Raw genomic sequence first — 23,574 nt, forward strand, 5'->3', positions numbered from 1 at the left:
GCTGACAGTTAGAGAGGCGGTAGCCAGAAGTTAGAGGGGCACTAGAAGAACCAACAACATTAGGCAGCTGTCATGTGAGTTCGTTCATACTTTGTCTATAATGCTGTCAAAAGTAGTTATACTACGAGCAGTATGTATACGTACATGGTATACATACTGACAATGCAATAAGTAAACAGAAGGTCGAGTTTACTGGGCAGTGCCACTCATTCTGTGAGTCAATGTACCGTCATAAAGACACACTATTTCAAAGTATAAATAAATAATTAAGCTTCTTATACTAATTATAAACACACCAGGAGGATTATAACAACAACAACAACAACAACAGCAACAACAACAACAATAATAATTGCTTAAAAAATACATTATATAATTGATGTAGGATCAGGTGACATTATTGGTATACCTCACAGAAAGCCCCTGGTTATGCAGAGAATTTCTAGCAGCCACAGGAATAAATAAAGGGGATGTAAATAGCGAGCTAAAAATGTCTAGCCTAGACAGGACTCGCAGCAATAGCTTTAAGCTGGAAAAATTCAGATTCAGGAAGGATATAGGAAAGCACTGGTTTGGCAATAGAGTCGTCGATGAGTGGAATAAACTCCCGAGTACACTTATAGAGGCTAAAATGTTGTGTAGCTTTAAAAATAGGTTAGATAAATACATTAGTGGGTGCAGGTGGGTGTAAGCTGGACCTACTAGGTCAGATGCTGTGTTCCTTCCTTAGGTGAATGTGACCTGACCTGACTAGGTTGGGGCATTGGCTTAAGTCGCATGGGCCAGTAGGTCTGTTGCAGTGTTCCTTCTTTCTTATGTTATGTTCTTTAAAATTAATTTGTAAAGTAAAAGGACACAAGTGCAACTAATGTGACATTTTATTGTGGCAACGTTTCGCTCTCCAGGAGCTTTATCAAGCGAAACGTTGCCACAATAAAATGTCACATTAGTTGCACTTGGCCTCGTATGGGCCAGTAGGCCTTCTGCAGTGTTCCTACATTTTTATGTTCTTATTGTCGGTAATTCTACCAACTTTATTATAAAATTAATTTGGTTAATCAGGCGGTGAACCGGGCTGTGATCCCGTGGGATGGGGATGATGGGGGCGAGCTATGGTCTCAGAAACCGTGGTTGTCACCTCGTGATAACGTGGTCTCATGGGACTGAGTCACCTCACACTCCCAGAATCTTAAGCAGGGATTCCGTGGGCGTTGGGTAGGTACTGGGTAGGGAAGGCGGATCCGTCCGAAAATCTCTCTCCAGGTGATCCAAATCTGTCCTCTGACCGCGAACCACCACCCCCACACCGCATCCCACCTCTGTCGCACCGTGACCCACCTCTCCCAGGAGTCCCTCACAAGGATCCCGACCCTTTTGGGTTGGCATATAAGAACATAAGGAGCACTGCAGCAGGCCTACTGGCCCATGCTAGGCAGGTCCAAGTCACTGGCACAGGCTAGTCAGGTCCAAGTCACGTCACAAGGATAAATACTGTGGGAATGGAAAGGAAAGCCGCAAGGGCAGAGGGTACGAAGGAATGCAAGGAAGAGTAAAAGAAAATAGGGGAGTAAAGCTTCTGCCTACCTTACATAGGGAAGAGGCATGGAGACACTTATCAGATGTTACCAGGAGATCAGTCAAACCTAGTTCTCCAGCTGCACCCAGGATACTGCCCTATCATAATACTGTACTGGAGGTTACCTGGAGGTTATTCCGGGGATCAACGCCCCCGCGGCCCGGTCCATGACCAGGCCTCCCGATGGATCAGGGCCTGATCAACTAGGCTGTTACTGCTGGCCGCATGCAGTCCAACTGTACTGTACTTTTAAATTTGTTACAGAGGGATTAACTTTATAGTCACACACACACACACACAGGCGGGGCCATAAACTGTGAATCGACCCCTGCAACCACAAACAGGTGCGTGCACGCACGCACGCACACACACAGACACACACACACACACACACACACCAGCGAGCATGTCAAAGCATTACCTGCGCCAGGAGTCATTGCTCATGACGAAGGAAATACCCACACCTGTAGTTTGAAACTCTGAGCCAAGAGCTGAGGACTCGACCCCACAAAAATCAAAATCGTAAGTACACACGTACGATCCTAGGCACACCCACAGCCATCTCCTAGAAGGCTGTCAACATGGCGAGGTCATTAACCACAGCAGGTGGAAGTTATGGTGACACTAAGGTAGTGCAAAGTGTCAGTGTCGACAGAAGGAGTCGCCACTCACACCCAACACTAAAGATGGTGCCCGGCTTTGACGGCCAGAGGTGTGTGGGAGACGACGAATGTGTGTGTGGGAGAGATGGCAAGGTTCGTGGGAGAAGAGGTGACAGGTGCGTGAAAGACAGCAAATTGTGGTGAGAGTGACCACCAGTCGAGATGTACGGTTGAGGGACGGTGAAGTGTATACCTGACATATGATCGGTTACGTAGGAGGGAGAGGGGGTAACAAGGTACCTCGGCCTGATCAACCAAGTTGTTGTATATTATTGCCAGCGGCCCGCAGGCACAGTGGTTGAGGGACAGGAGAGATATGTGGAAGAAGAGGTAGGATAGGTCTGTCTGAGGTGTGACTTGTAACACAGGTGAACTAGCAGTATATGTGACTAGCCTAAACATCTAGCAGTGTGAATGTTAAAATGGTATACAATACCGACAGGTTGATAAGTAAGTGTTGTTAGGTAAGACACATATGCAACAGTTAGGTATCTTTATTTCGAAACGTTTCGCCTACACAGTAGGCTTCTTCAGTCGAGTACAGAAATGTAAAGTGAAAGGACACAAGTGCAACTAATGTGACATTTATTGTGGCAACGTTTCGCTCTCCAGGAGCTTTATCAAGCCATTATAAACAATACATGGACACAGAGGGTATATAAAGGTTCAGAGTGAGGTGAATACTAGTGAGGTACCATTTCGATGTTCACTAGTGGTAGTAGTAGTAGTAGTAGTGACAAAAGTAGAGCAATTAATTCGTACATGAGTAAAAGGATATAAAAGCTATTACTTGGGTAACATAAAAATAGGTTGGACAAATATAAACTGGAATGAGGCAGCTTGTTTCAGTGTTCACTCTCTGTGCTTTGTGTAGTATAACAGGAGAGACTATGTGATGGCAGGGTTTACTGTTTTCAGGAGGATTCTTGCTAAGACTTCGGAGATGGTGAAGCTGCCGTTGTTTTGTTTAATTGTATTCGAAACAGCGATCAGTGCTGATTCGAGGCACTTGCGTCTGCGGAAATTAGTTTCTTTGATCACTAATTGGGCGTCTCTGAATTTCATGAGATGATTGGAGGAATTTCGGTGTTGTACACAGGCGTTGTTCAGGTTATCGTTCCTACATGCGTAAATGTGTTCATTGAGGCGGGTGTCGAGGTTTCTGGCTGTTTCACCTACGTAAATCTTGTCACAGCCTCCACAGGGTATAGTGTAAACTCCTGCATTGACTGGTTCGTGGTGCTTGGATTTTGTCCTGGTTATATCCTTTATTGAAGTGCTAGAAGCGATGGCGACTCTGGTGTTAGCTTGTGAAAGTGCTTTCGAGACGTTCAGTGCAACCTGACTGTTGGGAAGAATTATAACTTTGCTGGGAGTGGTGTTGATGCGTGGAGAATTTATGATCTGAAGAGCTCTTTTCTTGCAGTCTTTGATGAAAAAAGAAGGAAAATGTAACTCTGTGAATGTTTGGTGAATGTATGTACACTCCTCGTCAAGAAACTCGGGACTACAAATTCGGTATGCTCTTAGGAAAAACCCGATGATGATGCCTCCAAGACCAAAAGAGGCATCATCATCGGGTTTTTCCTAAGAGCATACCGAATTTGTAGTCCCGAGTTTCTTGACGAGGAGTGTACATACATTCACCAAACATTCACAGAGTTACATTTTCCTTCTTTTTTCATCAAAGACTGCAAGAAAAGAGCTCTTCAGATCATAAATTCTCCACGCATCAACACCACTCCCAGCAAAGTTATAATTCTTCCCAACAGTCAGGTTGCACTGAACGTCTCGAAAGCACTTTCACAAGCTAACACCAGAGTCGCCATCGCTTCTAGCACTTCAATAAAGGATATAACCAGGACAAAATCCAAGCACCACGAACCAGTCAATGCAGGAGTTTACACTATACCCTGTGGAGGCTGTGACAAGATTTACGTAGGTGAAACAGCCAGAAACCTCGACACCCGCCTCAATGAACACATTTACGCATGTAGGAACGATAACCTGAACAACGCCTGTGTACAACACCGAAATTCCTCCAATCATCTCATGAAATTCAGAGACGCCCAATTAGTGATCAAAGAAACTAATTTCCGCAGACGCAAGTGCCTCGAATCAGCACTGATCGCTGTTTCGAATACAATTAAACAAAACAACGGCAGCTTCACCATCTCCGAAGTCTTAGCAAGAATCCTCCTGAAAACAGTAAACCCTGCCATCACATAGTCTCTCCTGTTATACTACACAAAGCACAGAGAGTGAACACTGAAACAAGCTGCCTCATTCCAGTTTATATTTGTCCAACCTATTTTTATGTTACCCAAGTAATAGCTTTTATATCCTTTTACTCATGTACGAATTAATTGCTCTACTTTTGTCACTACTACTACTACTACTACTACCACTAGTGAACATCGAAATGGTACCTCACTAGTATTCACCTCACTCTGAACCTTTATATACCCTCTGTGTCCATGTATTGTTTATAATGGCTTGATAAAGCTCCTGGAGAGCGAAACGTTGCCACAATAAATGTCACATTAGTTGCACTTGTGTCCTTTCACTTTACATATTGTCGGTAATTCTACCAACTTTATTACAATCTGGAGTACAGAAATGTTGATAGAAGCAGAAGATACTTGAAGACGATGTAATCAGTCCATCACCCTTAAAGTTTTGAGGTGGTCAGTCCCTCAGTCTGGCGAAACGTTTCGAAATAAAGATACCTAACTGTTGCATATGTGTCTTACCTAACAACCTGTCGATATTTTATACAATTTTAATGTTTGATAAGTAAGACACATGTGTAACACTTCGGTATCTTTATTCCGAAACGTTTCGCCTATACAATAGGCTTCTTCAGTCAAGTACAGAAGAGTGAGCAGAAGCGGTAGAGATGTAAAGACGATATGTGATGAATGGTTTGAAAAACCGACAAGTTGAAGATTGCGACACTTACGATATCATCCGTCCATCACCCTTGAAGACGTCTGAGGTGGCCAGTCCACTGGACTGACCACCAGAATAAAGATACCTAACTGAATAGAATAAGGATACCTAACTGAATAGAATAAAGATACCTAACTGAATAAAGATACCTAACTGAATAGAATAAAGATACCTAACTGAATAGAATAAAGATACCTAACTGAATAGAATAAAGATACCTAACTGAATAGAATAAAGATACCTAACTGTTGCACATTTACCTTATTCATCAATTATCTTATTCATCAATTAGCAGTGTGACTACCCTAAACGATTTAACAATGTGGCCCGGTGGCCTGATGGCTAAAGCTCCCGCTTCACACACGGAGGGCCCGGGTTCGATTCCCGGCGGGTGGAAACATTTCGACACGTTTCCTTACACCTGTTGTCCTGTTCACCTAGCAGCAAATAGGTACCTGGGTGTTAGTCGACTGGTGTGGGTCGCATCCTGGGGGACAAGATTGAGGACCCCAATGGAAATAAGTTAGACAGTCCTCGATGACGTACTGACTTTCTTGGGTTATCCTGGGTGGCTAACCCTCCGGGGTTAAAAATCCGAACGAAATCTTAATCTCACACCAGAGGTAAAAGTCATCATGGGAAGCTTCAGTGTGTCTATGAACATTACATCAAACATTCCACTGTTTACTTGGAGTCCTCTTCAAACGTCATCGCCCTCGCAGCCCGGTCCCAGATCAGGTCTCACCAGAACATGTTTAACCAGGAACTGTTTTAGGGAATCTCTCTAGGTGTTTCTTGGTAATCCTTATGCATGAAGGGAGGGTGTTGAAGAGTTGTGGTCCCGTAACACTTAATGAGTTAATCTACTCCCTGGGCCCGGCCATGGGGCAGGCTCGTCTGGTGCTTGCCTGGTCAACCAGGTTGTTGCTGCTGGAGGCCCGCTGCCCCACATATCCATCACAGCCTGGTTGATCTGGCACCTGGTAGGCAATGAAAGAGGATATAAATGAATATTGTGAAGCAAGAAACAAAATTCGGCAGAGAGAGAGAGAGAGAGAGAGAGAGAGAGAGAGAGAGAGAGAGAGAGAGAGAAGTAGCAAGAGGCTTCATAAACCTGTTGTTGATGTAATTGACTGTGGCAGTGATGGTCAGGTAACGACAGGAAACACGCTGCAGGAAAAAAAAAAAAGAGACAAATGGTGGTAACTGTACACATTTTTCCGAACGCTAAACCTGACAGTGGAGATTTTCTCTGAGTTATGAGATCAATCTCGCGTCACTCGTAGCATCAGGTGTGGCTGTCAACGCCCTCTTCAATCCCCATTCATTGCAGCTGGAGACGACAAGGGATCACGCAATATGAGCCAGAATACAACAAGAAAGTGTCCACTACGTCTGCTCGGTCTCGCTGTAACTCCTTCCAGCGGGGCTGTAAACTATGGGTACTGGTATAGTATCCTCCTGTATGGTGGAGGGGCGAGGTCACACATCCATACCGTAGGAAGTCCCTCCGTGGTATGAACCTTGGTAACAGATACCGACACTCACGTCACTGTCTCTTTAATCTCTGTATGTTAGAAGTGATCAAAGTCCCAGGATCGTAACTTTTTTAATAAATATGTCCTAGTGTTTGCTTACGTGTTTTTCTAAACCAACTCCGTTATGGAAAACTGGGGGAAATAATAACTAGAACTGAGTATACTGCAAACTCTACTTATACAACAGAGCGGAAAAGTAATGTGAAGGATCTAGGAGTGGTAATCTCTGAGGATCTCACCTTCAAGGATCACAACAGTGCCAATCACATCTGAGAGGAAACTGACAGGATGGATAATGAGAACATTCAAGACAAGAGATGCTAAGCCAATGGTGATCCTTTTTAAATCACTTGTTCTTGTTCTCTCTAGGCTGGAATACTGCTGTACATTAACATCTCCATTCAAGGCAGGTGAAACTGCAGATCTAGAGAATGTGCAGAGAACCTTTACTGCACGTATAAGTTCCATCAAACACTTTAACTACTAGGAATGCCTGGAGGCACTTGACTTGTACTCACTAGAGCGCAGGCGAGAGAGATACATCATAATCCACACCTGGAAAATCCTGGAGGGACTGGTCCCTAATCTCCACACAGAAATCAATCCCTACGAAAGCAAAAGACTGGGCAGGCAATGCAACATACCCCCAGTGAAAAGTAGGGGCGCCATTAATACACTAAGAGAAAACACAGTAAGTGTCCGGGGCCCAAGACTGTTCAACAGCCTCCCACCAGCCGTAAGGGGAATTAACAATAGACCCCTGGTTGTCTTCAAGAGAGAGCTGGACAGATACCTAATGTCGGTGCCGGATCAGCCGGGCTGTGGTTAGCACATTGGACTACGTGCGGCCAGCAGGAACAGCCTTGTTAGGTAAGACACATATGCAACAGTTAGGTATCTTTATTTCGAAACGTTTCGCCTACACAGTAGGCTTCTTCAGTCGAGTACAGAAAAGTTGATAGAAAAGTTGACCAACTTTTCTGTACTCGACTGAAGAAGCCTACTGTGTAGGCGAAACGTTTCGAAATAAAGATACCTAACTGTTGCATATGTGTCTTACCTAACAACCTGTCGGTATTTTATACCATTTTAATGTTCAGGAACAGCCTTGTTGATCAGGCCCTGATCCACCAAGAGGCCTGGTCATGGACCGGGCCGCGGGGGCGTTGTTCCCCGGAATACCCTCCAGGTAGACTCCAGTATGTTACACCTACTTGGAGGGTGTTCCGTGGGTCAACGCCCCCGCGGCCCGGTCCCAGACCAGGCCTCTGCTGCCAAGAAAATCCTTTAGTGCCGCCTTGGCAACGCTTTTTGTCAATGCGATCACCTAGTTGGGGGTCGAGTCTCAGCTCCTGGCTTCGCCGGATTAACGAAATTGGTTCTTAGTCTTATGAGCACTGCAATTCAAAGTTTGACAGTCTTCTCAACGGCTTCAAGAGAACGATAACAAACCTGTGTTAGAAAACTTTTTTACAAAGACAGGTTGAAATCCTTAGATTACAATCATTAGAAAGAGGTAGACTTAGAGAGATATGACCGAAGCGTACAGATAGATACACGAGTGGGTGTGGGTGGGTGTTACCTGGACCTGACTAGCTTGTGCTACTAGGTCAGATGCCGTGCTCCTTCCTTAATTAGGTGAATGTGATTGACCTGATTAGGTTAAGGCACTGGCTTAAACCGGTGGGAGAATTGAACCTGCCTCGCATGAGGCAGTAGGCCTGCTGCAGTGTCCCTTCTTTATGTTTTTATAAATATATAAAGGGGTTATATAGTACAGAAAACGTAAAACCAAGACACGATTCGTAGTAAAAATTTCAATGTGGCTACATTGAAATTAATAAGAAAGAATAAAAGGCATTGGTTTGCCCCCAAAAAAAGTTTAAAGAAAAATGCCAAGTGGTATAGCTGATCAGCCGGACTGTGGCTCGTACGTTGGACTGCGTGCGGCCAGCAGTAACAGCCTAGTTGTAATAAAGTTGGTAGAATTACCGACAATATGTAAAGTAAAAGGACACAAGTGCAACTAATGTGACATTTATTGTGGCAACGTTTCGCTCTCCAGGAGCTTTATCAAGCCATTGATAAAGCTCCTGGAGAGCGAAACGTTGCCACAATAAATGTCACATTAGTTGCACTTGTGTCCTTTTACTTTACAAACAGCCTAGTTGATCAGGCCCTGATCCATCGGGAGGCCTGGTCATGGACCGGGCCGCGGGGGCGTTGATCCCCGGAATAACCTCCAGGTAACCTCCAGGTATCCAGTACTTTGTGTAGTCTTCAAAAACTAATTAGGCAAGTACACTTGTGGGTGGGTTTGAGTGAGTGGGTGCTGCCTACACTATTCCAGTACAACTGCCATGGTACTCCTTCCTGTTTATTCTATTCCACATGTTCACCAATCTTATACACTGGAAAAAAAAAATCCTCGCGTCCCTTTGGCTCCTTTTGTGTGCTGATCGTTTAAGCTTCCATGCTGTGGTACCTCTCTTGTCAAACAGTGAGCCCTTGTCTACCTTGTCAATACCAAGAATGTTTTGTACAAGACTTGGTGTCTCCCCTGACCCTACGTTCCTCCAGTGAACCAAGGATCACATCCATTAGCCTTTCCTTGTACCTCATCTCCCTCAGCTCCGTGGCTAATCTGGTAGCAAATCTGAGCTGTCAAATTTGTGTTATGCTCTGCTAGGTGCAGTTTTATTTAAGAGTAACTTTAATACATGCATTGTAAAGCACCATAAAGGATCTTCCCCTTAGGGATTCTAAAATTTATTCTTAAATTAGACAGAAGAATACACCTTTGATGTTCTACAAGTTTTAATGCGCCTACTGATAGGGCAGGCCAAAATATTTGTTTCTTCCACCGATAGATGGAACTGTTTCTCACCCGAGTGTTGGGTGTGTCCACCAGTCTACTGTCACCTGTTTTCTAGAGTTATCCTGCGCCTCTTCTTTTTATAAAACAAATTTAGATAAAACAGCATGTAATCTATCGCATTATGATAGGTTTCGTGCAACAGGTAACGAAATCTGACAGCCTGATCCTGACGACGAGCATATTGTCAGCTTATGACAGCCTCGGAGGTTTCCTTTCGACGGATTTGTTATTACGTGAGAATTACCACCTCTCAGAATATAGAGTGAAGAGGACCGGAGGGAAGGGGAAAAGGAGGGGGGTGAGAGAATTATCAAAGGCCGTCGAGGAGAAGCAAATGAAGAGGAAGAAGGCGGTGAAAGAACAGAGTTGTGGGGAAGAGGTGTAGTGTTTGTTATAAACTGTGACCTGCTCAAGCCCTGACACATCCTTTTACTGTGTGTTTGGTTGGGCCGTGCCCGTATAAACAGCCGGATAATTCTGCAACTGGGGTTATCAGGAGGCAGATAACCCTACCACTACCCAACACCCCTATCATAAAGCCCCGACCTCCCACGCTTACCTCTTTCTCTTTCTCTCTCTCTCTCTCTCGTTCTCTCTACCCATTCACGCTAACTCTCACACCCTTACTCAGTCCCCAAGTTACAGACAGACTATAACAGCAGCAGCAGCATCGGCAGCACGATTTATCTGTGAGGTGTGGTGCAATTTGAAAAAGGACCCTCAACCCTACTCGCCTACAAAACATGACCATAACACACATACACACAGACCAAAGGCGCTATGTGTACCACTACCAACAATCTTCAACACATCTATCGAAACAGGGCGACTACCTGAGGTATGGAAGACAGCAAATGTAGTCCAAATTTTTAAAAAAGGAGACAGACACGAAGCATTAAGCTACAGACAGGTGTTACTAACAGGACAAGGTCATGTAGAAGATTATCAGGAGAAGAGTGGTGGAGCAAACGACAGCCAGCACGCTTTCAGGGACGGGAAATCCTGTGTCACAAACCTACTGGAGTTCTATGACAGGGTGACAGCAGTAAGACAAGAGAGGGGTAGGTAGATGCATTTTCTTGGACTGTAAGGTGTTTGACACAGTTCCACACAAAAGATTAGTGCAAAACCTGGAGGACCAGGCAAGGGTAACAGGGAAGGCACTGCAATGGATCAGGGAATACCTGTCAGGAAGACAACAGCGAGTCATGGTACGTGGCGAGGTGTCTGAGTGGACGCCTGTAATGAGAGGGGTGCCACAGGGGTCAGTCCTAGGACCGGTGCTGTTTCTGGTATTTGTGAACGACATGACGGAAGGAATAGACTCCGAAGTGTCCCTGTTTGCAGATGATGTGAAGTTGATGAGAAGAATTTAATCGGACGAGGACCAGGCAGAACTACAAAGGGATTTGGACAGGCTGCAGGCCTGGTCCAGCAACTGCTCCTGGAGTTTAACCCCACCAAGTGCAAGGTCATGAAGATTGGGGAAGGGCAAAGAAGACCACAGACGGAGTACAGTCTAGGGGGCCAGAGACTACAAACATCACTCAAGGAAAAGGATTTTGGGGTGAGTATAACACCAGGCACATCTCCCGAGGCGCACATCAACCAAATAATTGCTGCAACATACGGGCGCCTAGCAAACCTAAGAACAGCATTCCTACATATTAATAAGGAATCGTTCAGGACCCTGTACACTGTGTACGTTAGGCCCATGTTGGAGTATGCAGCACCAGTTAGGTACCCACACCTAGCCAAGCATGTAAGGAAACTAGAGTGTAAAGGTTTGCAACAAGACTAGTCCCGGAGCTAAGAAGCATGTTCTACGAGGAGAGGTTAAGGGAAATCGACCTGACGACACTGGAATACAGGAGAGATAGGGGGATATGATAACGACATATAAAATACTGAGAGGAATCGACAAGGTAGACAGAGACAGGATGTTCCAGAGATGGGACACAGCAACAAGGGGTCACAGTTGGAAGTTGAAAACTCAGATGAATCACAGGGACGTTAGGAAGTATTTCTTCAGTCACAGAGTTGTCAGGAAGTGGAATAGCCTGGGAAGTGATGTAGTGGAGGCAGGATCCACACATAACTTTAAGAAGTATGATCAAACTCATGGAGCAGGAAGTGACCTAGTAGCGGCCAGTGAAGAGGCGGGGCCAGGAGCTGTGAATCGACCCCTGCAACCATGACTAGGTGAGTACACACCCACACACACTACAGTAGCAATCTTTGACGCCTGATGACGCTAACCTGTCGGAACTACCACTCCCCTGACAAACCATGAACTGGGCATTTTGTACTCCAACTTACACAGTACTAATAAAAGTTTGTCTGGCCCATGGCCGGGCTACAGTAGTAGAAGAAAACTCTCGAGGCCATCAAATGTATATCAAAGGTGTCATATCCAATCACGAGGAAGAGGGATTTCAAACCATACCACGGGCGGGATTGAACCCGCGGTCAGAGAGTCTCAACACTCCAGACCGTCGCGTTAGCCACTGGACCAGCTAGCCACAATAAGATTCGGTCTGGAGTTTTGAGACTCTCTGACCACGGGTTCAATCCCGCCCGTGGTATGGCTTGTTTGCAATCGTGTCATTACGATTTCGTGAGTCATGAGGGATTTCGTTAGTAAACAAATCAGAATATGGCAACAGAGTGCCTCCAGCCCACTTTGTATGCTAGTTACATAGTGATAACAATACCTAGTTGTATTTCCTTGTCGTATTCCATCTCGTAGAAGGAAAGGGTATGGGGGAGGAGGCAAGAGAAATGGAGGGATGGGGAAGGGGTGTGTGACGTTGGAGGTGAAGGGAGGTTCCCATGGGAGAGTGACTGACTGGGTGGGCGGGGTGTACTGGTGCAATATGATAGGTGAGCGTGATACTGGAGGCGCCTGGTCCTTCTCCAGGTACCTCAAACTGAAACTTGAATATGACTCACTGCCGACAGGCAAAGTGCAATGTTTTGTACATTCATTAATCAAATTGTGCATGTGTGTATATATATATATATATATATATATATATGTACCGTATATGCCACCTTTATATCAACAATGTATCTCTTAAATCTTCTGTGCCATATTATGTAATAAAATATTCCTATTGGTAAAAAAAAAATAGTTTAAAAGATGGGGTGGTAGGGGAAGTGGAATATTCAAATGGCTTCAGGAAGAAATCCAAATATTCTTCCTTGAAGCCTTTTTATCCACTTCTCCGAGGCTATGGGTCCCACAATTTACACCAGAGGTGGACCCCTAAATATATATATATATATATATATATATATATATATATATATATATATATATATATATATATATATATATATATATATATATATATTACCTTCCTTCCATTAACACCCCTCTGAAGGAGGGGTGTTAATGTTGCAGTTTAAAAACTATAGTGTAAAGCACCCTTCTGGCAAGACAGTGATGGAGTGAATGATGGTGAAAGTTTTTCTTTTTTGGGCCATCCTGCCTAGGTGGGAATCGGCCAGTGTGATAATAAAAATAATATACATACATATATATATATATATATATATATATATATATATATATATATATATATATATATATATGTGGCAATGTGGCAGATGTTGCAAGTGTATGGTGTAGGAGGTAGGTTACTGAAAGCAGTGAAGAGTTTTTACGAGGATAGTGAGGCTCAAGTTAGAGTATGTAGGAAAGAGGGAAATTTTTTCCCAGTAAAAGTAGGCCTTAGACAAGGATGTGTGATGTCACCGTGGTTGTTTAATATATTTATAGATGGGGTTGTAAGAGAAGTAAATGCGAGGGTCTTGGCAAGAGGCGTGGAGTTAAAAGATAAAGAATCACACACAAAGTGGGAGTTGTCACAGCTGCTCTTTGCTGATGACACTGTGCTTTTGGGAGATTCTGAAGAGAAGCTGCAGAGATTGGTGGATGAATTTGGTAGGGTGTGCAAAAGAAGAAAATTAAAGGTGAATACAGGAAAGAGTAAGGTTATGAGGATAACAAAAAGATTAGGTGATGAAAGATTGAATATCAGATTGGAGGGAGAGAGTATGGAGGAGGTGAACGTATTCAGATATTTGGGAGTGGACGTGTCAGCGGATGGGTCTATGAAAGATGAGGTGAATCATAGAATTGATGAGGGAAAAAGAGTGAGTGGTGCACTTAGGAGTCTGTGGAGACAAAGAACTTTGTCCTTAGAGGCAAAGAGGGGAATGTATGAGAGTATAGTTTTACCAACGCTCTTATATGGGTGTGAAGCGTGGGTGATGAATGTTGCAGCGAGGAGAAGGCTGGAGGCAGTGGAGATGTCATGTCTGAGGGCAATGTGTGGTGTGAATATAATGCAGAGAATTCGTAGTTTGGAAGTTAGGAGGAGGTGCGGGATTACCAAAACTGTTATCCAGAGGGCTGAGGAAGGGTTGTTGAGGTGGTTCGGACATGTAGAGAGAATGGAGCGAAACAGAATGACTTCAAGAGTGTATCAGTCTGTAGTGGAAGGAAGGCGGGGTAGGGGTAGGCCTAGGAAGGGTTGGAGGGAGGGGGTAAAGGAGGTTTTGTGTGCGAGGGGCTTGGACTTCCAGCAGGCATGCGTGAGCGTGTTTGATAGGAGTGAATGGAGACAAATGGTTTTTAATATTTGACGTGCTGTTGGAGTGTGAGCAAAGTAACATTTATGAAGGGATTCAGGGAAACCGGCAGGCCGGACTTGAGTCCTGGAGATGGGAAGTACAGTGCCTGCACTCTGAAGGAGGGGTGTTAATGTTGCAGTTTAAAAACTGTAGTGTAAAGCACCCTTCTGGCAAGACAGTGATGGAGTGAATGATGGTGAAAGTTTTTCTTTTTCGGGCCACCCTGCCTTGGTGGGAATCGGCCAGTGTGATAATAAAAAAAAAATAATATATAATATATATATATATATATATATATATATATATATATATATATATATATATATATATAATATAACAAATGAAAAATGAAAAGCAGGGGAGCCATGAGTACACTGAGAGAACTCAATAAATGTAAAGGGACCACAACTTTACTGCACGTATAAGTTCTGTCAAGCACCTTAACTACTGGGAACGCTTGGAAGCACTTGACTTGTACTCGTTGGAACGCAGGAGGGAGAGATATATCATAATGTACACTTGGAAAATCTTGGAAGGAATGGTCCCAAATCTGCACACAGAAATCACTCCCTATGAAAGTAAAAGACTGGGCAGGCGATGCAAAATACCCCCAGTGAAAAGTAGGGGCGCCATTGGTACACTAAGGAAAAAAAAACCATAAGTGTCCGGGGCCCAAGACTGTTCAACAGCCTTCCACCATGCATAAGGGGAATTATCAATAGGCTCCTGGCTGACTTCAAGAGGGAGCTGGACAGATACTTAAGTCTGTGCCGGATCAGCCGGGCTGTGGTTCGTACGTTGGACTACGTTCGGCCAACAATAACAGCCTGCTTGATCAGGCCCTGATCCACCAGGAGGTCTGGACGTGGACCGGGCCGCGAAGGCGTTGATCCCCGGAATATCCTCCAGGTAGACTCTTCATACAAAGAGATATCACCAACAATCTCTCTAGTTGTCTTCAAGAAGGAACTCGACAGATTCCTCAAAACAGCTCCTGATCAACCAGGCTGTGGTGCATACGTTGGACTGCAGGCGCAGGGCACTAACAGCTTGAGGAGCAGGGGTGCGGTGGGGACAATAAGGGAACACTGTATCAACATCAGGGGTCCCAGACTTTTCAACATCTTACCAGAAGATATCAGAAACACTGATGGAACCAGTGTAGAAGCCTTCAAGAGGAAACTAGACAGGTATCTTCACCAGGTGCCAGATCAACCAGGCTGTGATGGATATGTGGGGCAACAGCCTGGTTGACCAGGCAAGCACCAGACGAGCCTGGCCCATGGCCGGGCTCAGAGAGTAGATAAACTCTCAAAACTCTTCAAAGGTATATCAAAGATCAGGCCAGCAACCAGGAGGCCTAGTCTGGGAGCGGGTCGCGAGGGCGGTGACCCCCGGAAGTGACTCCAGGTCAACTCCAGGGAAGGGTGAGCGAAGCTGCCTCGTAAACTCTTCCTTCACGAGAAAATTAGCAGAAAAATTTCCTGGGACACAATTAGGTCCGCACAAAAAATATATTGTCTGAGTTCAAGGAATTTAACGAGGCATACGGAGGCAATCTTCAACGCCACGGACACAATCTTCAACACCACGGACACAGTCTTCAACACCACGGACACAGTCTTCAACGCCACGGACACAATCTTCAACACCACGGACACAGTCTTCAACACCACGGACACAGTCTTCAACACCACGGACACAATCTTCAACACCACGGCCACAATCTTCAACACCACGGCCACAATCTTCAACACCACGGCCACAATCTTCAACACCACGGACACAATCTTCAACACCACGGACACAATCTTCAACACCACGGACACAATCTTCAACACCACGGACACAATCTTCAACACCACGGCCACAATCTTCAACACCACGGACACAATCTTCAACACCACGGACACAATCTTCAACACCACGGACACAATCTTCAACACCACGGCCACAATCTTCAACACCACGGACACAATCTTCAACACCACGGACACAATCTTCAACACCACGGACACAATCTTCAACACCACGGCCACAATCTTCAACACCAAGGCCACAATCAACACCACGGACACAATCTTCAACACCACGGACACAATCTTCAACACCACGGCCACAATCTTCAACACCAAGGCCACAATCAACACCACGGACACAATCTTCAACACCACGGCCACAATCTTCAACACCACGGCCACAATCTTCAACATCACGGCCACAATCTTCAACATCACGGCCACAATCTTCAACACCAAGGCCACAATCAACACCACGGCCACAATCTTCAACACCACGGCCACAATCTTCAACACCACGGCCACAATCTTCAACATCACGGCCACAATCTTCAACACCATGGCCACAATCTTCAACACCACGGCCACAATCTTCAAAGTGGCAGGCGCCTTCTCGTGAGCAACTGACTCAAGGCAGAAAAACATATGCAAAGGTTCCGACCGAACCTTCGAGCATGACAGAACTCAAAATTTCTCCTAGAGGAGGAGAACCTGCCAAGTTTGGACCAGTAGGCGGGTTCAATCCCGGCCGGGGGTATGGTTTTTTTTCCTCGAATCTTACGTTCTCCTCAGAGAGGCTCTGAGAGTGACTATCAGCGCCCACTGAGCTCTGCACCTGACAGATCACCTGGATCCTTGTACCTTCCAGTAACATTTATTTGAAAATATCTGTAAAAATTCCTAAACTATAAGAGCCTTTGAATTTATAACCTCCTGGATCACTAGTAACGTGGGTTGGATCACCAGTAACGTGGGTTGGATCACTAGTAACGTGGGTTGGATCACCAGTAACGTGGGCCGGATCACCAGTAACGTGGGTTGGATCACCAGTAACGTGGGTTGGATCACCAGTAACGTGGGTAGGATCACCAGTAACGTGGGTTGGATCACCAGTAACGTGGGTTGAATCACCAGTAACGTGGGTTGGATCACCAGTAACGTGGGTTGGATCACCAGTAACGTGGGTTGGATCACTAGTAACGTGGGTTGAATCACCAGTAACGTGGGTTGAATCACCAGTAACGTGGGTTGGATCACCAGTAACGTGGGTTGGATCACCAGTAACGTGGGTTGGATCACTAGTAACGTGGGCCGGATCACCAGTAACGTGGGTTGGATCACCAGTAACGTGGGTTGGATCACCAGTAACGTGGGTAGGATCACCAGTAACGTGGGTTGGATCACCAGTAACGTGGGTTGAATCACCAGTAACGTGGGTTGGATCACCAGTAACGTGGGTTGGATCACCAGTAACGTGGGTTGGATCACTAGTAACGTGGGTTGGATCACCAGTAACGTGGGCCGGATCACCAGTAACGTGGGTTGGATCACCAGTAACGTGGGTAGGATCACCAGTAACGTGGGTTGGATCACCAGTAACGTGGGTTGAATCACCAGTAACGTGGGTTGGATCACCAGTAACGTGGGTTGGATCACCAGTACCGTGGGTTGGATCACCAATTACGTGGGATGGATCACCAGTAACGTGGGCCGGATCACCAGTAACGTGGGTTGGATCACCAGTAACGTTGGTCGGATCACCAGTAACGTGGGTTGGATCACCAGTAACGTGGGTTGGATCACCAGTAACGTGGGTTGGATCACCAGTAACGTAGGCCGGATCACCAGTAACGTGGGCCGGAGCACCAGTAACGTGGGTCGGATCACCAGTAACGTGGGTCGGATCACCAGTAACGTTGGTCGGATCACCAGTAACGTGGCTTGGATACGAGTAACGTGGGTTGGATCACCAGTAACGTGGCTTGGATCACCAGTAACGTGGCTTGGATTATCAGTAACGTGGGTTGGATCACCAGTAACGTGGGTGGGATCACTAGTAACGTGGGCTGGATCACCAATATCGTGGGTTGGATCACCAATAACATGGGCTAGATCACTAGTAATGTTGGCCAGTAACGTAGGTTGGATCACCAGTAACATGGGTTGGATCACTAGTAACATGGGTTGGATCACTAGTAACGCGGGCTGGATCACCAGTAACGCGGGTTGGATCACCAGTAACGCGGGCTGGATTACACTAGCCTAGCAATTAACAGGCCTAACTAACTAGCACCCACACTACCTGAACTCCCTAATTAGGAATACCTGCTGTAAATTCCTGGGGGAGGGGGGTCATCGCTCCCTGCCCCAGACTAGATCACCTTGTTGATAGCCAGTCAGCACTCAGCCCAGCGCTGACACTGGAAATTCACTGGAGTCTTGCAAGACAGTGAGCGAGTGAGTGAGAGAGAGAGAGAGAGAGAGAGAGAGAGAGAGAGAGAGAGAGAGAGAGAGAGAGAGAGAGAGAGAGAGAGAGAGAGAGAGAGAGAGAGAGAGAGAGAGTGAGTGAGTGAGTGAGTGAGTGAGTGAGTGAGTGAGTGAGTTTGTGTGTTACCATCTGTTATAGGCACCTGCCATTAAGACACTTGGGCGGCGGCGACTTGGCCTGTAGTGTGTGTGTGTGTGTGTGTGTATGTGTGTGTATGTGTGTGTGTGTGTGTGTGTGTGTGTGTGTGTGTGTGTGTGTGTGTGTGTGTGTGTGTGTGTGTGTGTGTGTGTGTATGTGTGTGTATGTGTGTGTATGTGTGTGTATGTGTGTGTATGTGTGTGTGTGTGTGTGTACTCACCTAATTGTGGTTGCAGGGGTCGAGACTCAGCTCCTGGCCCCGCCTTTTCATTGATCGCTACTAGATTCTCTCTCTGCTTTCTGAGCTTTGTCATACCTCGTCTTAAAGCTATGTATGGTTCCTGCCTCTACTACATCACTTGCTAGGCTATTCCACTTCCTGACGACTCTATGACTGAAGAAATACTTCCTAACATCCCTGTGATTCGTCTGAGTCTAAAGCTTCCAATTGTGACCTCTTGTTTCTGTGTCCCATCTCTGGAACATCCTGTCTCTGTCCACCTTATCTATTCCACGCAGTATTTTGTATGTCGTTATCATGTCTCCCTTGACCCTCTTGTCCTCCAGTGTCGTCAATCCGATTTCCCTCAACCTTTCTACGTAGGACATACCCCTGAGCTCCGGAACTAACCTTGTTGCAAACCTTTGCACTTTCTCTAATTTCTTGACGTGCTTGACCAGGTGTGGGTTCCAAACTGGTGCTGCATACTCCAGTATGAGCCTGATGTACACAGTGTACAGTGTCTTGAACGATTCCTTACTAAGGTATCGGAACGCTATTCTCAGGTTTGCCAGGCGCCCGTATGCTGCAGCAGTTATCTGGTTGATGTGTGCCTCCGGAGACATGCTCGGTGTTATGGTCACCCCAAGATCTTTCTCCTTGAGCGAGGTTTGCAGTCTTTGGCCAACTAGCCTATACTGTGTGTGTGTGTGTGTGTGTGTGTGTGTGTGTGTGTGTGTGTGTGTGTGTGTGTGTGTGTGTGTGTGTGTGTGTGTGTGTGTGTGTGTGTGTGTGTGTGTGTGTAACGCAGCAAGCAGGTTCCTACCGTCTAGATCAACATGACTGCCAATAACCTCCAGGAAACAACATAAAAACAATCTACATGTTCGGTGTGGCCGCCGCCACAACTACAACAACAAGTGATCACACCAGCACTCACCCGGATCTCTTCTAGGGTGACCGAGTTGTCTGTATACTGGACGAGCAGGGTGGGATCTAGCGGCGGTGACTCCTTGATCTTGGAGGAGAGGAAGAGGCAGACGGTGCCCAGGAGCTGGAGCTGGTCGCGCCGCACCTTCACCAGCGACAGGAACCGGTCCATCATGTTCATGGCCAGCGTGAACACCTCCTCCTCCTGCCGCTCCTCCTGACACAGCTGTGGGGGAGGGGAAGACACAGTCACGGGGGGGCCAGTATGATGGGGAGGGGGCAGGGGAGTGGTGGTAGGGGGCTGGGTTGTGGGGTGGAGGGGACAGGTGTGAGGGTGGAGGGGACAGGTGAAAGGGTAAAGGGGACAGGTGAGAGGGTAAAGGGAACAGGGGAGAGGTTGGAGGGGACAGGTGAGAGGGTAAAGGAAACAGGTGAGAGGATGGAAGGGGGGGGGAGGTGCGAAGCAATGAACGGGGGAGGGGTTGATAAGTTGTGGTAGGAGACGTAGTTATAGGATGTAGGGGCAGATAAAGAGGATGGAGAGGGGCAGGTGAAAATGGGGAAGAGGGAATGAGAGAGTTATGTTGTTTTATATTAAAACAAATAATAAAGGCATCATTACCTAGAGCATGTTGAGTGGTAGCACAGGTGTGCACCGAGACTAATGAACTTACCTGCACATTATATATATATACCTTAATGCCAGCCTACAACAAACACAATTATCTATATAGCTGTGTCAACCTACAACACAATCATAGTCACCCATGCCAGCCTACAACACAATCATAGTCAACCATGACAGCCTACAACACAATCATAGTCACCTATGCCAGCCTACAACACAATCATAGTCACCTATGCCAGCCTACAACACAATCATAGTCACCTATGCCAGCCTACAACACAATCATAGTCACCTATGCCAGCCTACAACACAATCATAGTCAACCATGACAGCCTACAACACAATCATAGTCAACCATGACAGCCTACAACACAATCATAGTCACCCATGCCAGCCTACAACACAATCATGGTTACCCATGACAGCCTACAACACAATCATTGTCACCCATGCCAGCCTACAACACAATCATAGTCACCCATGCCAGCCTACAACACAGTCACCCATGGCAGCCTACAACAAAATCATAGTCACCCATGCCAGCCTACAACACAATCATAGTCACCCATGCCAGCCTACAACACAATCATAGTCACATATGCCAGCCTACAACACAATCATAGTCAACCATGACTGCCTACAACACAATCATAGTCAACCATGACAGCCTACAACACAATCATAGTCACCCATGCCAGCCTACAACACAATCATGGTTACCCATGACAGCCTACAACACAATCATAGTCACCCATGCCAGCCTACAACAAAATCATAGTCACCCATGCCAGCCTACAACACAGTCACCCATGGCAGCCTACAACACAATCATAGTCACCCATGCCAGCCTACAACACATAGTCACCCATGCCAGCCTACAACACAATCATAGTCACCCATGGCAGCCTACAACACAATCATAGTCACCCATGCCAGCCTACAACACAATCATAGTCACCCATGCCAGCCTACAACACAATCATAGTCACCCATGCCAGCCTACAACACAATCATAGTCACCCATGCCAGCCTACAACACAATCATAGTCACCCATGTCAACCTACAACACAATCATAGTCACCCATGCCAGCCTACAACACAATCATAGTCACATATGCCAGCCTACAACACAATCATAGTCAACCATGACTGCCTACAACACAATCATAGTCAACCATGACAGCCTACAACACAATCATAGTCACCCATGCCAGCCTACAACACAATCATGGTTACCCATGACAGCCTACAACACAATCATAGTCACCCATGCCAGCCTACAACACAATCATAGTCACCCATGCCAGCCTACAACACAATCATAGTCACCCATGCCAGCCTACAACACAATCATAGTCACCCATGCCAGCCTACAACACAATCATAGTCACCCATGCCAGCCTACAACACAATCATAGTCACCCATGCCAGCCTACAACAAAATCATAGTCACCCATGCCAGCCTACAACACAGTCACCCATGGCCAGCCTACAACACAATCATAGTCACCCATGCCAGCCTACAACACATAGTCACCCATGCCAGCCTACAACACAATCATAGTCACCCATGGCAGCCTACAACACAATCATAGTCACCCATGCCAGCCTACAACACAATCATAGTCACCCATGCCAGCCTACAACACAATCATAGTCACCCATGCCAGCCTACAACACAATCATAGTCACCCATGCCAGCCTACAACACAATCATAGTCACCCATGTCAACCTACAACACAATCATAGTCACCCATGCCAGCCTACAACACAATCATAGTCACCCATGCCAGCCTACAACACAATCATAGTCACCCATGCCAGCCTACAACACAATCATAGTCACCCATGCCAGCCTACAACACAATCATAGTCACCCATGCCAGCCTACAACACAGCCACGTTTGAGTGAGTACTCATATATACAAACGAACTAATTCGACTCTATTTTTCCGTGTTATCTCTGTTGCTTCAGGGTTAACCGCCCCCGTGGCCTAGTCTTGTATATCACGCTTCCTCAGTCGGAAAGGATACATTGCATAAATAAGGACAAAAACACACAGGAAAAGTCAAATATAAACCGAACTTAAGCTGAAGTACATTAACATCCCCATTCAAGGCAGGTGAAATTGCGGATCTAGAGAATATACAGAGAACCTTTACTGCACGTATAAGTTCCATCAAACACCTTAACTACTAGGAACACTTGGAAGCACTTGACTTGTACTCACTGGAGCGCAGGCGAGAGAGATGTATCATAATCTACACCTGGAAGAGTTACCAACTGAAGAGTTACCAGTTATTGTCCATGTTCACGGCACAGAAAAGACCAGCAACTTAGCCTTGGAAGCAATTACCGAACACTGTATCAACATCCGGGGCCCCAGACTATTCAACACCTTACCAGAAGACACCAGAAGCACTGCTGGAACAAGTGTACAAGTTTTCAAGAGGAAACTGGACGAGTATCTTCACCAGGTGCCAAATCAACCAGGCTGTGATGGATATGTGGGGCAACGGGCCACCAGCAGCAACAGCCTGTTGACCAAGCAAACACCTGACCTGGCCCATGGGCTATGCGAGTAGAAAGACTCGGAAATCGTCAAGGGTGTATCAAAGGTAAAGGTATAAAGGTATAGACACAGTGCTCAGAATGTGCCGTACATCTTCAGGACTCGGGATTCTTGCACTCTCATGACTAAATTGATCTGCGCTAACAACTCTAATCTTGCTACTATAATAACCACTACAACAACACAACACACAACCAGGTAACATAATTTTGCACCACTACTACATTTTGCTACAACTACAACCACTAGAGGGAACATCACAGCACATAACCAGGGAACACTATAGCACACAATCAAATAATATCATTGAATACAGCCAAAGAACACCACTGCACACAACCAAGGAACATCAGTGCACACAACCAAGGAACATCAGTGAACACAGCCAAGGAACATCAGTGCACACAGCCAAGGAACATCAGTGAACACAGCCAAGGAACATCAGTGCACACAACCAAGGAACATCAGTGCACACAACCAAGGAACATAAGTGAACACAGCCAAGGAACATCAGTGCACACAGCCAAGGAACATCAGTGAACACAGCCA

At 46.0% G+C, this 23,574-nt stretch overlaps 1 protein-coding gene across 1 annotated transcript in view; it reads right to left on the minus strand.

The window, feature by feature from the left end:
• The window catches only part of LOC128688578 (G1/S-specific cyclin-D2-like), a 189,722-nt gene that overhangs the window by 124,845 nt on the left and 41,303 nt on the right, over positions 1-23,574 (minus strand). Inside the window, exon 2 of the mRNA XM_053776455.2 lies at positions 19,833-20,048. Coding sequence (XP_053632430.2) covers positions 19,833-20,048 — 216 coding nt within the window. The remainder of the gene's footprint in view (positions 1-19,832; positions 20,049-23,574) is intronic.

Source organism: Cherax quadricarinatus, chromosome 13, assembly GCF_038502225.1.
Source record: "Cherax quadricarinatus isolate ZL_2023a chromosome 13, ASM3850222v1, whole genome shotgun sequence".
Classification (NCBI taxonomy): domain Eukaryota; kingdom Metazoa; phylum Arthropoda; class Malacostraca; order Decapoda; family Parastacidae; genus Cherax; species Cherax quadricarinatus.